Consider the following 16920-nt stretch of genomic DNA (forward strand, 5'->3'; position numbering starts at 1 on the left):
TAAGAGTATGAACGAGATGGTTTATGCATGAGTACTGCACATACAACGTTTCTACTACCCAAGTAGTATGAATGCATCATTTAATTATATCTCACAACAAGTGGCCGAGGTATTGCACTGCTTTAGCATTAGTAGAGGCATATGATGCAAGAAAGTAAGCTTATACAGCATCGTCCAAAAAAAACCTTTCCCATTTCACCCATCCATTTGCTCCAAATGTTTGTCTAGTTATGCCTTGAATCTATTTAGGCTGTCAACTTCTACAACAACAGATGGAAGTTTGTTCCAGCATTCAACCACACGTTGGCTAAAGGCAAATTTCTGCACATCTATTCTACAACTGTCTTTCCTTAATTTGAATTTATGTTCCCTCAGGCGATTAATCTGGGCAAAAGGAAGAATCTCATCAGCTTGTTCTCATCAGTTTGAGCTTGTTCAAACCATTCAAGGCCTTACACACCTCAATCAGATCACCTCACAGGTGCCTAGTCACCAGACACTGTAATTTGCAAATCTTAAGCCTTTCTTCGTAAGAGTAACCCTTTGTTCCATTCACTAATCTTGTTGCCCTTCTCTGTACTCTTTCCAGGAGCTCTACATCCTTCCTAAAATGAGGCCTTCAGGCCTGTATACAATACTCAAGGTGTGGCCTGACAATTGCCTTATAGAAGTGGACAATTACCTCCTCCTCCCTGATAGAAAAATTCCTGTATATCATTGACAAGACGCTATGAGCTACTCTTGCAGCCCATCTGCACTGCTCAGAGAACTTCATATCTTCCTGCACAACCACCCCCAGGTCCCTTTCATTCTCTACCACTGTCAGTGAAGTACCAGAGTTGATACGTTGCTCTGGGGTTGCTGTTTCCCATGTGTAGTACTTTACATTTGTCAATGTTAAACTTCATTTGCCACCTCTCAGCCCATCTGCTCAACCTTTCCAGATGCTGTTGCAGCAGCATAGTGTCAGTAGTGTCCTTGACAACCCTGCCTACCTTTATATCATCTGCAAACTTCGACATTAAGCTTGATATACCATCATCAATATCATTTATGAATACAGAAAACAATAATGGACCCAACACTGAGCCTTGAGGGACTCCACTAATAACATTAGTCCACAACGAGCAGTGTCCATCGATTACCACTCTCTGTCTTCTCCCCCTCAGCCACCCCTTTATCCACAGCAGCAATTTGCCTCCAATGTCACATTGCTCCAATTTGTGCAGCAGTCTTCCATGTGCAACAGTATCAAAAGCCTTTCTAAGATCCAAGTATATAATATCAAAGTTATTCCCTGCATCCAGTTTCTTTGTGACTGCATCATAGTATCCAATCAAATTGGTCAGGCAAGACTTCCCCTTAACAAAACCATGCTGTGTCCGAGCTATAACTGAAGTCTTGTCTAAATGATCCTGCAGTGCTTCTTTAACTAGTGCTTCCATTAATTTCCCTGGAACAGAAGTTAAACTAACAGGTCTATAATTACTTGTCACTCTTTGATCCTCCTTTATGAATTGGGGTCACATTTGCACATCTCCAGTCCATGGGTACCTCCCCTGAATCCAAGGAAGCTCTCATAATTATGGTTAAGGGTTTGCGTACTTCCTTTGCTGCCTTGTTTATTATAACTGGATAGATCACATCCACCCCAGGTGCCTTGCTTATGTTTATTTTCAACAATTTCTGCTCCACTTTGCTCTCAGTTATTACAAAATCATTTAGCTCCTTGCCAGAGTTTAAGTTTCTGGCCTTCACTTCCCTATAGACTCCTCATGTGTGAATGTAGATGAAAAATACTCATCCAGTTTGTCAGCTACCTTAGCAAGTTCATCAACAATCGAACTGTCAATGTTAAGTGGACTGATCTGATTTATCCCCTTCCTACTAGAGTTTACATAAGTAAAGTCTTTCCTGTTTCTTTGCATTGTTTACCAAAGATTTCTTGTAATCTGCCTTTGCTTGCCTAATGTCCTTTATAACTTGATTACAGACTATCTTATATATGTATCGCAGGCATCTGTCTCCTGATAAGTTATATGCATCCCGTGCATTTTTCTTCTCTGCCACAAGTCTCATTAAGGTCATCCAACATCCATTTAGTTCTAAACCTTGAAAAGTATTTCTTAGTTGGCATGAAAAGCCTAGTAGCTTCCAAGATTAATTCTTTGAATGCTTCCCATATAAAATTTGTTGTTGGTAACATTATCAGTTGGTCACACTGTATAGAATTTAAAAACTGTCTCAGACCACAATAGTCACTTTTACGAAAGCAAAAACCCTTTCCTTTACCAATGGTGGTAGTTATCTTATGAGTAAAATCCCACATCGGCACACTGATCACTGCCATGTAGTGGTTCCTTTATCTGAAAATTCTTAATGCACAAAGAATCGCTACTGATAATCAGATGAAGCGTATTACTCCCTCTGGAACATGCTGCTGTAGAAAACAACAAATCCACAAAAGTCTTGCTAGTGTGTGAGTGACGAACCCACAAGTTCCAGTCAATATTAGGGAAATTAAAATCCTCGTTATAAGACAATCTGATTTACTGACTGACCTTCTCTGTACAGTTGTACATTTTTTGAAGATTCAATGCATGAGGCATAATATATGGGTTTAAATTAATTATATAATATCGGTGTAGATACACCATAAGTTTACTCATAAATCAAACTACGTGCATGTGTGAAGGCATCGTTTTTAATTGTATCTCATATTATGGCTGCCTTCACAACGAGATACCAGGTATTGCATTACTTTGAATAAGTAATGCTTCTCTAGTAGAGAAGACTACTGTTATTTATTCTCATTGGATATCACCACCCACATGGTCACTGTTTCAAAGCTGCTGGCCTATCATCGGTGGGTGGGAGGGTACCCTGATAACGCAAACATGCCATCACAGTTGTGAAGTGGTTCCACAATATGAGAGATGCCAAATGGTGAACAGAATGATACAATATTTGAAAATTCAATGAGCAAGGCATAATATGATATAGGTTTAAATTAACTATATAATATCGGTGTAGATACACCATAGTTTACCCATAAATTAAACTATGTATGTAGTGTGTTTATGGGTAAAGCTTCAAATATTGTATCATTCTTTACATCTGGCATCTCTCATATTGTAGAACTACTTCGCAACTGTGATGGCATGTTTACATTATCTGGGTACCTGTCCACCCATCAATGATAGGCCAACAGCTTTGAAATGGTGACTGTCTGGATGGTGGTATCCACTGAGAATAAATAACAGTATTTATTCTCAGTGGATACCACCATCTTGGCAAAACAAAATTATTCCTGTAGTATCCCACTCTCCATATTCACCTTACCTGGCCCATGAGATTTTATTCTCTTCCCCAAACTCAACGTGAAGCTGAAAAAAAAAATAATAATAAATACAGTTCTAATGACATTTCAACCATCCAACAGAATGACAGAACTCAACCAGCTTACATATGAAAACTGCCAGCAATGCTTCGAGAAGTAGCAGGAACATTGGGACACCTGCATATGACAGGGTGAAACCATTTATAACAATGTGTACTTTGTACTCAAACAATTATTATTTTAATTGCACCCAAGCTTGTTGCTCATACCGATATTGTTTATACTTATGTATAGCAGTGTTTGCTCATGGCTGATTTGCACAATGTGTGGGTTGAAAAACATAAAATAACTCATATATGAAAACCTTAGTTCTTCTGAGATCAACTAACTAAGTCTTGATTGAAAAGAACTTTAGAAATTGCTCCAGCTGTCAACAGGAATCAAACACAGACCTCTACAAACAAGCGGCAGACAACAATGTATCATGCCGATTAAGTTATCACAAAGGATTGCGTTCTGAACTGGTAGCTTAAAAGTTCAGAACTTGGTCCCCACTTTATACATCCTAACTTGCCCTGTAGTAACATAATTATGTTACATGGTTGAAGCCATATCTTGCCAAGTGCAATGTCAATTACTTATAAGAGGCCTGGGACTGGCACATTCTGCCATGAAGATTGCCACTGTGATGCACAAGAGTGAGCATGGGCATTAAGTAGGGCAGCTGAGAGCCCGATGGGTGCCCCATTTTATTTATTTCTTTCGAGGGCATCTACCCTACTCCTTAAACACTCACAGACACCCATCAGAATGCAGAGTTGGTGCCTAATTTCTTCACACTTTCTGCACCTAGTACACACAAGGTGTACTAGATGCAGATCATGTCCTGTTCCAGAAAGATCTGCAAGCATTTCACAAGTTGCAGATTATTTTAGGCTGTGATGCATTGGAGGAATTACCACCTTCAGTTCTCTCCTGAGCCACAGCACTCCCGCTATTTTGTGCCCATTCCTTTGCTGCATTAGTCTGGGGCATGATTTCCATTTAAATATACAAACATTCCCACTCAGCAACTATTTAAGTGTAAAATATTATGTTCAAATATTTTAAAAAAACAGTTACATTATGATAGGTTAAACAAAAATTCAAAATGGGAAGTCAACAGAATACGTTTTTTTTTTTTTTTAAGGGTGGGTCAAATGAAACCACAATATAGGTCATGGGTATCATGGGCAGTAGGTTGCCAACCCATGCCTTAGATCAATGGTAGCTGATGTAATCATCTAATGGAAATATCATGGTGCTATTTTGGTGGGAAACATTTAGGTATAATGCAGAAATTGATGGAAATAGACTGCTTGGAAAAGTGCTATGTACATCCTCTCAATTTTTTGCTAAATACTGTTAGCTAGGAGTTCAGAGAGGCCACAGAAACTAATAGTACAAGGGAGATACACAGTATCAACCTGCACAATGCACAACCCATCATAACTGGTTCCTGGAATGGCAGAAAGCTAGGTTATGGAGTGATGGAACACATTACAAGGTTTTTCCAATTTAATGACCATGTGTGAGTCTAACAGCACCTTCACCAAACTCTGAATTCAGCGGAGGTGCTGCTGGAACCAGAGAAACAACCCCAAACAGTGATAGCACCTCCACCCAGGTGCTATTACTGCCTGGAATTGTTTCTTATGGTTTGGGCTTAGACTACTGGAACAACGAAGAAATTGTTAAAATAGAACATAAGCAAGGCACCTGAGGTGGATGGGATCTATCCAGTTACATTAAAGGAAGCAGCAAAGGAAGTAAGAAACCTTAGCCATAATTATGAAAACTTCCTTGGACTCAAGGGAGGTCTCCATGGACTGGAGACCTCCCTTGAGTGGAAATGTGTCTCTAATTCACAAAGGGGGGATTAAAGGGTGACATGAGTAATTACAGACCAATTAGTCTAAGTTCTGTTTCAGGGAAAATAATGGAGTTACTGGCTAAAGAAGCATTGCAGGATCATCTAGACAAGACAGAAGTAATAATTCAGACATAGCATGGGTTTGTTAAGGGGAAGTCTTGTCTGACCAATTTTATTGGATACCATGATGTAGTTACAAAGGAACTGGATGCAAAAAATAATTTTGGTATCATATACTTGGATTTCAGAAAAGCTTTTGATACTGTTGCACAAGGGAGACTACTGCACAAATTGGAACAGTATGGCATTAAGGGCATGTTGCTGCAATGGATAAAAGGTTGGCTGAGTGGGAGAAGACAGAGTGGTAATCAATGGATACTGCTCTACGTGGACTAATGCCATTAGTGGAGTCCCCCAAGGTTCGGTGTTGGAACCATTGTTGTTTTTGGTATTTACCAATGGCATTGATGAAGGTATATCAAGGTTAATGTCTAAGTTTGCAGATGATATGAAGGTTGGCAGAGTTGTTAATGAGAGTAATGATAGTACACTACTGCAACAGGATCTGGAAAAGTTGAGTTGAGAGGTGGCAACTGAACTTTTAACATTGACAAATGTAAAATACTGTATATGCGTAGCAGTAACACCAGAATAACATATCAACTTTGTGGTACTACACTCAGGGTGGTAGAGAATGAAAAAGACTGGGGGCAATTGTCCAGTCAGATATGCAGTTTTCTGAGCAGTGCAGATAGGCTGCAAAAGTAGCTCATGGTGTCTTGTCAATGATATACAGGAATTTTGCTAGCAGGAAGAAGGGGGTGATGTCCCCTTGTATAAGGCAATGGTCAGGCCACACCTTGGGTACTGTATACAGGTCTGGAGGCCTCATTTTAGGAAAGATGTACAGCTGCTAGAACGAGTACAGAGAAGGGCAACAAGATTGGTGAGTGGAACAAAGGGTTGGTGTTACCAAGAAAGGCTTAAGTTCTGCAAATTGCAGCTTCTGGAGACTAGGCACCTGTGAGGTGATCTAACTGAGGTGTATAAGGCCTTGAATGGTTTGAGCAAGCTCAATGCCAATGGGATTCTTACTCTTGCTCAGATTACTCACCTGAGGGAACACGAATTCAAATTGAGGAAAAACAATTGTAGAATAGATGTGCAGAAATTGGCCTTTAGCCAGCGGGTGGTTGATAGTTGGAACAAACTTCCATCTGTTGTACTGGAGGTCAACAACTTAAATAAGTTCAAGGTAGAACTAGACAAACATTGGGAATTAATGGATGGGTGAAATGGGAAGTTTTTCGTTTTTTTTTGGTTGATGGTATATAAGCTTGCTTTCTTGCATCATATGCTTGGCCGAGTGCAAGGATCATTCAGATGGTTTAGAGTGGGTGTACAGAATGAAAGGGACCATTGCTCATTATATGAAAAGGTCTGTACGAAAGGGATCGTGGTTCTCCGAGAGCACACTCAGTATCATCGATGTGCTCCTAATTTATTACTGGGTTCTGAAGGTGTAGTGTCAATCTTATGAATGAGCTTGGGTCAGATCTGCAACTGTGAGTGATTGGAGGAGTTTTTGTCAAGAGGTATAGGTGAGAGAGAAAGAGGCATGATTGGCTGAAGAAATGTTATTGTTGATATAGATGAAAGTAAGTTTGAGAAGCGAAAGTAAAATCATGGTAAAAGAAGTGAATGGGAAATAGGTATTTGGTGGGGTTGAATGAAAAACAGGAAGGTGTTTTTTCTGGGTCGTTGAAAATATGAGTAAAGATGTTCTCCTAGGCTTCATTATGACTTCCATTTTACCCGGTACAACCACAGAATCGGACTGTTGGAAGTCTCATGACAGCCTAGGGTACAAAGAGTTTAAGGATCTGGCCGTAAGCCACTCGATTCATTTCAGTGATCCGGAAAATGGCACTAACACAAACAGCATTGAAGGGACTTGGAGTGCTATTAAACGGCAACTGTCATTGAACAAAGTCAATGATCAGTTTGACTCCTACCTCGCAGAGTATAGAAGTAAGGTCTCTATTGCTAGAAGGAAGCATTCCAGCAATAGAGACCTTACGATGGACTTTGTGAAAGCAATTTCACAAGTATACAAGGCAGCAACTCAGGACTGAATGAGGACTTTCCACTGATCAGGTGATTGTTCTTTGACTTTTTAGATTTTTTCTGTTGACGTGCAACACCAATTTTCATTGTTAATGCTTGTGAAATCGTCTAGTAATTATTGGTTGCATGTGGTGTTAATTTTTGCTACTTGTCTTTGTTCTTTGTCTCTAGCTCGTGAAATCGTGTCGTAATGTTCTGGAAAAAAAGTGGGGGTTGGGGGCAGCAGCCCCTACCAAAATTTAAAAAAAAAAAAAAAAAGCATTTCTGTTGTTCACATGCACCAGCAATTCTCATTGCTAATGGTCGTGAAATTGTCTAGTAATATCCGGGAGAAAAGAATCAGCCATTCTCCCATTCCTTTTTCTCTCTATTTTCAGCTCTGCCATACTGTTACGTCATGTGACATCTGCCTGTAACAAGCAGTTGAGGAGAAGAGGGAGAATGCAGTGAGTGGGTGGAGTCACAACCGGTCAATTACTGCTTTCCCCCTCTTCTCCTTGCAACCAGTTTTGTAGGCTGTACCTGTAAGTGAATCTTCACTTGATTATGCTAATAGTCAAGAATACCCTTTTGTGTTGCTGCCTAATCTTTTTGCTCTCCTCTGTACAGACACCTCAACCAAACATCTTGTTGTTCTCCTCTGTACACAGTTTGTTCCAACTGATCCAAATCCTGCTTAATATGAGGCTCCCTGACCTGTATGCAGTACTCATGATGTGGCCTAACCACTGCCAATATACAACAGAATAATGTTGATTTATCTGTTGATTATTCCTTATATGCCAAGTCATGAAATTAAAAAAAAAAAGAAAAAGAAAACAGTAGCAATATCTGGTGAAAATAATAAATAATAATTCTGTTTACAGAGGAGCTCGATATCATCAATCTTCTCTTTCTTGGTGATTCTCTTCTACTTCTCTCTCTTTCTCTCTCTCGGGGTAATTCAGAATTTTTTTTTTTTTTCTTTTTCTTTAGCCTGGTGCAGCATAAGCTTCAGGCTTCCTTACACCATAAGGCTAATAATAATAATCAGAATCCCAGGAATTGTTTGAGGGATAAAAATTCCTCTAGTCTCCGATGGAATTTGAAATTAGAACTGTCTATATTTGAAATGTTTATGCCATGCTGTTTTCCATGCCTCAAAAGCCTCTATGGCCATACTCCAATATACAGTGCCCCCTTGTAATTGGCTGTCAGAACAGGGGAAAGCAGTGATTGACTACTGACTGCGTCCCCTCTTCGTTTCACGTGGATGTCACATGACCCGACGTCACTGGAGCGCTAAATGCAAAATTCGTTGCGTATTCTTTCTTTTGAATGTTGGTTTTTAGTGCATACGGAGCTGAGCTGTTACTTCTTGCTTTTCTGGTTATTGCCTCGTGGTTTCCAGTTTGTCGTTATCCTGTTCCATCCTGCTGGTAAACTGTTTCTTTGTTTTTTGCTGCTGTGAGGTGAGTTTAGTTTGTCTCGTATTTCTGTGTTATTTTCACGTATTATTAACGTAGTACTGTGTCCGTTGCGTTTTTTTTTTTTTTTTAAAAGAAAAAATTCTATGTTGCCATTTTGTGCTTATGCAAAGAGCAATTTTATTGTTTGTTGCACGTGTTAATTGACTTTTGTTTCTGTTTAGCCAGAAAAGGTTATGTTTTCATGCGACTTCGGGAAGGATTCAAGCAAAAACCAGTCGTTGGACGAAAAAAAAAAAAAAATAGAATGCGAGTTACGTTTTTAATTTACTTTCATTTGTGTTTAGTAAAAATTGGTTATGTTTTTAGGTTAGGTTTTTTACGCGACTTCGGGAAGGATTCAAGCAAAAACCACTCATTGGACGAAAAAAAAATGTATATTGGGAATTATGTTTTTAATTGTCTTTCGTTTGTGTTTAATTAAAAACGGTAGGTTACCTTTTTGCGGGACTTCGCCAGTTATTTGTCGAAAACTGGTCGTTTGCTGCGTCTCATTATTTTTTTTTCGTTTTGAAGAACGTTTTTCAATTGGGAATTACGTTTTTAATTGTCTTTCGTTTGAGTTTAATTAAAAATGGTAGGTTACCTTTCTGCGGGACTTCGCCAGTTATTTGTCGAAAATTGGTCGTTTGCTGCATCTCATTATTTTTTTTTTTCGTTTTTAAGAACGAAATTAGTGTGTTTAATTTGTAATTATTTTGGCTGCTACTCCGAAAAAATTACTGTTGCCAATAATTTCGTTATTTTTCGGTTCCGCCATACTGTTATGTCGTGTGGCATTCGCCACGTGCAGTTGTCGAGAAGAAGAGGGGGAATGCGCGGAGTTAGGAACCGTACGTCAGTGCTTTCCCCCTCTTCTTCTCGACGTAATTGTCAAAGGGGCACCGTGTTCTGGATTATTACCGCCTCTATTCACAATTAACCTGTTTGCTTCCTAGCTGTTTAATCATTTTATTCACACTTTTCTGCCAAAATTTGAAGTAAATTGTGAAGTTAACGCTATACTAACTTGCAAAATAATCTTTTTTTGTTATTCTGATGAACAAATTAATGGATTGTCAACCTATATACCACCCTAACACGTTTTAGACGTACTATCGGCGCCGAATCAAAGTAAAACATTTGACGAACTTCTCTAAACAAAAGTAAAGTTATTATGCTAAACATAAAAATATTTCAAGTGGGTTGCAAAATACCACTACCCATACATGTACTGAATGTAAACTTACCTATCCATTTCGTTGCTCCAGGCAAGAATTACTGGGCAATATGTGAAGCTTCTGTACTCAAATCTCTTAAAACTGAATATCCTACCTTACGCAACGCTGATGGAAAAAATGACCGAAGACAATATCTCATTATACAATCAATTTGAAGTAACAAAAATACATACTGCATATGTGTATGCAATCAATAAACAACAAAAATAAGAGTAAGAGCATAGGTTAATTCACAGATGTCCTTCAGGAAAGACAGTGAGACTGACAACATATTTCGTGAATATAAACACTGTTTGCAGATTTAGAAAAATCGCTACCATTAAAGTTCGAACTAATTAACTAAAATGTAATTCTAAATGTAATTTTAGTTATTCACAGGGCATTTACTCCGAACGACAACAACCAGCTTTAATTAAAAAACATGGCGGGGGTTGTTTACAGTGACATCTAACGACGACCGGGAAAACGTTGAAAGAAACAAAGTTTCCACTTATCTACTCAAAAAACCAATGCAGAAATTCTGCTGTTCCAGCAATACGTACATACAGGCGTTCATAGCTAAAGCAGTGATTACTGCAGTGGTTTTCAACCTTTTTTTAAAAACGGCACCTCTAAGTAATTTATTTTATTTTGTGGCACCACTACTCGATTTTCTTCCAGTTAGATCAGTCTCTGTTGGTGTGCGTGTTTTTTTTTTTTTTTTTATGAAAACCACAAACAAGAAAGGTATTAGAACCTATAGTAATAAGTACCGTGCTTGGGTTGGAGGTTGAGAAGACGAAAGAAGATATTTGTTGACATTAGACTTAAACTACTGTAGACTATAATTTTCGGGAAATACGTACGAAAGAAGGTTGTTCTAGAAAACGGCAGTTGAATGAATAAATGAGGAAGATGAATAGTTGGTTCTGTGAGTTTGAAGTTGGACGGTAAATGGATGTTGGCTGGTGGCGGCACCAGTTCGGACTGCTTTGAAAGAGAGAGCCAATTCAGAAGAACAATGCCTATAGAATTATCTGTAGAAAAATCATGCAGCAGAAACTGTACGTCTATGAGACAGCAAGTGGAGAGACTCAGTTACAGAGGAGTCATTAATTAACCTAACTGCCCTCTTCTGGATGGAATCAAGAAGCTTGAAAGAGGATTTAGGGGCACCACCCCAGTTGTGGGAAAATTTGCCATGGTAGGGCGGATTTGACATTTGTACCGAGTGAACAGCTGTTTGGTAGAAAATAACGCCGAGAACGAAAAAGAAAACCATGTTTTTTTAGATGCAGAGGAAGCAATATTTGTAATGCACTTTTGCCAAGAGAGATTAGAAGTCAGGGTAATCCCCAAAAGAGATATCATTTTGCCTAGAAATTGGAGTGTCACCAAAGATAAGCATAGGAGCAGAAGAATCCTTTTTGCGAGATACGAGACAAAACGGAGTTTTAGAGGGATCGAAATGAACTAAGTAGTCTTTGCCCTACTGGAGAATTACCTGGACATCGGCATTTAAAGAATTGGATATTCGAGAAGTTGAAGTTGATTGAGTAGGGCAAGTTTTCTCAAAATGGAAAGTGGAATGCAACGTGCTATCATCGGCAAAACTATGGATAGGATTTACAGTCAATGGAAGAAGATTATTAATATACAAGAGGAAAAGATTGGGGAAAAGAACTGAACCTTGGGAGACACCAGCATAATGGAAAATTTAGAAGTCAGAGAGCCATCTACTATCACCCTAGGTGAGCGATCAGAGAGAAAATTGGATAACCAATTGCAAAACAGATGGTAAACCATAAGATGGAAGCTTGTTTAGGAGACATTTATGTCAACGAACGAAAGCCTTTGAGATGTCAAAAGCAACTGCTTGTGTTTCCCCGAACTTTTCCATTGAATTTGTCCCTAAATGGGTAGCATAAGCCAGAATATCTCCCTTGGATCGACACTGACGGAATCCGTACTGGCGATTTTTCATCAGACGGAAGGTTTCTAGATAGTTTAAGAGTTCGTGGTTAGTTGATTTCTCCATTACTTTAGAAACAGTTGAAGTAATTGCATTGGGACGATAATTGGATGGGATGGATTTGTCACCTTTGGAAGATGAAAGTGAAAAAAGGCAGCAAAGAACAGGAGTAAGTTCAGGAGCACAAGTTTCGAGAACATGTGGAGAAATACCATCAGGACCTGGAGCTTTCTTAGCATCAAGATTCGTCAAAATCCTTCTGACATACTTTTGACGGAAGACCACATTAGGAATTGAATGGAGCGTGTTGGGAATGGTGCGAGATGTTTTAACAAGATCATCGATATAGGAGATGAAAGAAAAATGGGATGATAGAAGGTCAGCATTATCCTTGGCTGAAGTGACAACGGAACCATCTAGTTTTGACAGAGGTGGGTGCAGAGATGGGCAAAAGTTGCGGCCAATATTATGCTCGGCTACCATTAGGGCAAGAAGCAAGTTTTCTACTCTTAGCCTGTTCAAAATCTAGTTTGGACTGATTAATAACTGCTTTACAATTGATGCGAGCTTTCCTGTAGGCAAAAAATGAAACTGAAGATTTGGAAACAAGTCAATTATGATATGCAACGTTCTTCTTTTGAACAGCCTTAGCACATTTATTGGAAAACCCAAGTTTAGATGAAGGACGCGATTTTAAATTGGAGTGTGGAATAAAGGATTCCATTCCTATAAGAATAATTTCACTGACACGATCTGAGCAAACGTTAACATCTGAAGTTTTGAAACAGTAATCCGACTAAGGAAAAGAAGAAAAGAAATCTCGCAGGTCATCCCATTTTGCATTCTTGTAATGCCAAACACTATGAGGTTAGGAATAACCTTTAGATAAAGGCTCCATTGGAGAAGAGACAATCACCAAGTTGTGATCTGAGGTGCCTAAAGGACCATTCACTTCGACCGTGTACTTAGAAGGGTTGTTTGTGAGAAAAAGATCAAGCGTGTTGGATGCATGGTTAGAATTGACCGGTATTCTTGTAGGTAAATGAACAATCTGTGCAAGGTAATTAGTAAATGCAAAAGCTTAAGCATCTCGACCAGCTGTGTCGAGATGCTGAGGCCTTTGCAATTTGCTCGACCAGAAAACGGAAGCTTTTGCAATTTTTGCTCGACCAGAAAACGGAAGCCAGCTGGAGTTGTGAACATTAAAATCACCAAGGAAAATTATATCACTGTTAGGAAAGTTGGACTGGAGAAAGTCAAGTTGCAAAGAAAGGAAGCCAAAGAGCTCCAAGTGATTAGTGGAGTTGGGAGAACGGTAGAGACAACAGATGAAGTTGACAGATTGAGGTAGAGAGATTTCAAGCCAGAGAAGATCGAAAAGAGGAGATTCCAAATTACCAAGTTTCTGACAGGGAATATCGGAACGGTTATATGCACAGCTACTACCTTTGAGGCGAAAGGAATCATACACGAATAATTTGGGCAACTGAGTTGAGCAGTGGTCGAATCAACCGATAACTGAGATTCTGTCGGAAAAAGTACATGGGTTTTGGCAGACTGCAAGTGGAAATGGACATCGTTGAGATTGGAATTGAGCCCACGTATATTTGTGAAATGAAGTAAGTGTTTGGGAGGTTTAGATCTTTTCGCAGATAAGCTTGCTTATCTGCAATAAGATGGCTTATCTATTATTAGTTTGACAATTCGTGGTATATTCGATAGTAAGAAAAAGTGCAAAAGCTTCAGCATCTCGACCGCCTGGGTCGGTGTGACCAGAAAACGGAAGCCTGCTGGAGTTGTGAACATTAAAATCACAAGGAAAATTACCTCACTGTTAGGAAAAATGGACTGGAGAAAGTCAAGTTGCAAAGAGAGGAAGTCAAAGAGCTCCAAGTGATTAGTGGAGTTGGGAGAACGATAGAGACAACAGATGAATTTGACAGAATGAGGTTGAGAGATTTTAAAACAGAGAAGATAGAAAACAGGAGATTCCAACTTAACAAGATTTGCGTCCATTGAAACGGGGACATGCTGTATGAAGTAACGAAATTTTTGGATATGGCGTACACATGGTAAGAATATATTCAAATGCTTGACATAAAGTGCCCTCAACAATGCCTTCCATATACACACTACTCGGACTCCCTCCAGTCTCTATTTGGCACAGTAGAGGTAGCAAGATTATACACTACCTGCTCCGGAAGCCTCCTAAAGAGTTACCAATTTGTTCTGTCCATTGTACTAACTAGCGGCCGGCTGAGAATACCGTTTTAGACCTGTACTTTCGAAATGTAAGGAAGATTGGATCTTGCCATGATGTTCATCGTAACCTCAGACGTCATCAGTTATACTTCATGATGGAAGAGATGGGGAAGGGGTGACCAGAACCTAGCTCTGGAGACTAAACATGTGTTCCACCACTTCAAGCTTCCAATAGACAAAGTGGTGGTATTTCACCGGTTGATGAATGTCATCTACCACCTAGTATTGCCTGGTAACACAGAGGGGTGGCATTCCTCCATGTAGTGTCGGTGCACACCTCGACCCCTGCTTACATGGATTCACACCTGGGTGGTCACCCACAATGTGCATGAGCATGGAGGTTATACCCAGGGTTACTAACAATCCCACCATTGAAGGGGCAAACAGATGACTTGGCTGTCACAGACCGTCCGGACTTCACGAAATTGGGTCCACTTTACTTGAATCTCACCGAAAATCAGTTTCATCAGCGTTTCAGACTCCCAGGTAGCAAATACAGCTTGTCTGGCATATTTGAGAGTTTGTCGTTTGTCTGTGAGAACCTCAAGGACCTGTGACAACCTCAAGGTGTGTGTGCATATATATATATATATATATATATATATATATATATATATATGTGTGTGTACACTGTTCTGCCACTTTATTAGGCACACCCCTGCTATGCACAGAAATGGTTTGTCCCACAACGTTGCAATTTACATGACCACAGCTGTGGATAGAAATGCAGCAGAACAACCTCTCTAGTATCAGTTAAGCGTACTAACCGTAGCAAGAATGGGGAAAAGGAGTGATCTAACGGACTTTGAACGTGGCATGGTAGTAGGTGCAAGACGTGCTGGACAAAGCATCTCTTAAACAGCAGTTCCCCTGAACTTTACACGCACTACAGTTTCAAGCTAGTATCGAGAATGGTGCAACGAACAGAAAACATCCTCTCAACGGCACTCCTCTGGAAGAAAATCGCTTATGATGAGAGAGGTCAGAGGAAGATGGCTAGAATCGGGCAAGCAAACAGATGGGCCACAATGTCGCACATCAAGTCAGAATACAATCTTAGTGCGCAGAACAAAATATCGCAACGGACCACTAGTATCAATTTGTCGCGAATGGGCTACAACAGCCGGCAGTTTCATCACGTACCTTTGTTATCAATGAAGAACAAGGGAGCACGCCTCCTGTGGGCACAGCAACACTAGCACTAGACTATCGAGGATTGGAAAACAGTTGCTTGGTCTGACGAGTGGAATTTCCTGTTGTATCATGTTGGTTCCTTCTGTTTTCGTTTCTTCTGCTGCTGGTGTCTCGTTTCTCTTCCATTAATCCTCGTGGTTGCTACCGCAGCACAATACACGGCTGTGTGGATGGTCTCCAGTGTTGCACCATTGCTGTTGAGGTAATGCGGTATTATGTGCCGATTCAGGTGATCTGTGACTCTTCACAAGGTTCTATTCGGCCTCTGCTTCGGTATCACGTGAGTCTTTGTAGGGTCCATTCCTTCGAATTCTGTTAGGGCCTTCTTTCACTCGTCCTCTATTCTGAATATCATGATCTCGTCTATTTCCACTTCAGCTGCTGTTAGTTGCATTTCTTCTTGCTTTCCTCTGGTTCGGTAGTGATGTGTTCTTCCTCCTCTGGTTCTGTATTCTTTATCCTTTGTAGTTGATCGCTCGCGTCCGGCTTGATTTTTTCCAAGATTGCAGGAGCTATCAGGTTCTTCGTGACGATGATCCTTCTCTGGTCCGCTATTCGCTGTTTGGTGACCTGAATATCGAGGAATCGTTCCAGCCGCTTGGTATGTAGTCTCGCCGTGTAAGTTGTCATATCGGTCTACAGCTTCGTTATTTCGTAGTATGCTTGCATGATGTACGTATTCATTTCGATGCTCCAATTTATGCGTTGGCGTTTTCTTCCATCCTGGGTGGTCATTAGCGCAGTTACGAAGGAAGCACTTCCAGTTGGTGGTGGGGCTGGATGGTCTTGCCTTTCTCTTGTGGTAGCCATATGGGGAACAGCGTCACTCGCTCCACTGTCTTTCTCGGGAGACTGTCTCTGATTTTTCGAATCGACACCTCTGCCTAAAGCCTGAAAGTAAGTGACTTATTATTATTATTATCCATTTGGTGTAAGGAAGCCTGAGGCTTATACTGCACCAGCCAAAAAAAAAAATTCCCGAGTTATCATAAGACAGAGAGAGAGAGAGAGAGAGAGAGAGAGAGAGAGAGAAGAATGATGATGTTTAGCTTGAAACTGATCATTCACATTGAAGTTTTGTGGGTTCGTTCTAAAGCACTTTTGCAGCACAGAGAATTTTTATGGGCCTTTATTTACTTTCAAAAAATGGTAAATAATTCAACTTTGTGTTTTTGCTTGTTATTAGCATTAGTAGAGACATATGATGCAAGAAAGCAAGATTATACAGTATCAATCCAAAAAAAAAAAAAAAAATCACCCTTACCATTACACCCATCAATTCGCTCCAAAAATTTGTCTAGTTCTTCCTTCAATTTATTTAAGCTATAAACTTCCAAAACGACAGATGGAAGTCTGTTCCAGCAATTGATTACCCGCTGGCTAAAGGCAAACTTTGGCACGTTTATTCTACAACCGTCTTTCCTCAATTTGAATTTATGCCCTCTCAG

The 16920-nt window shown here is 39.9% G+C and overlaps 1 protein-coding gene across 1 annotated transcript in view; it reads right to left on the minus strand.

Moving 5' to 3' along the window:
• Positions 1-10319, minus strand: part of LOC150090948 (uncharacterized) — a 385861-nt gene extending 375542 nt beyond the window's left edge. Inside the window, exon 1 of the mRNA XM_090378546.1 lies at positions 10075-10319. Within this exon, the coding sequence (XP_090234672.1) occupies positions 10075-10082 (8 nt within the window). The 5' untranslated portion in view covers positions 10083-10319. The remainder of the gene's footprint in view (positions 1-10074) is intronic.
• Between the last annotated feature and the right edge of the window lie 6601 nt (positions 10320-16920).

Source organism: Mastigoproctus giganteus, chromosome 1, assembly GCF_048544385.1.
Source record: "Mastigoproctus giganteus isolate SK-2022 chromosome 1, ASM4854438v1, whole genome shotgun sequence".
NCBI lineage: Eukaryota > Metazoa > Arthropoda > Arachnida > Uropygi > Thelyphonidae > Mastigoproctus > Mastigoproctus giganteus.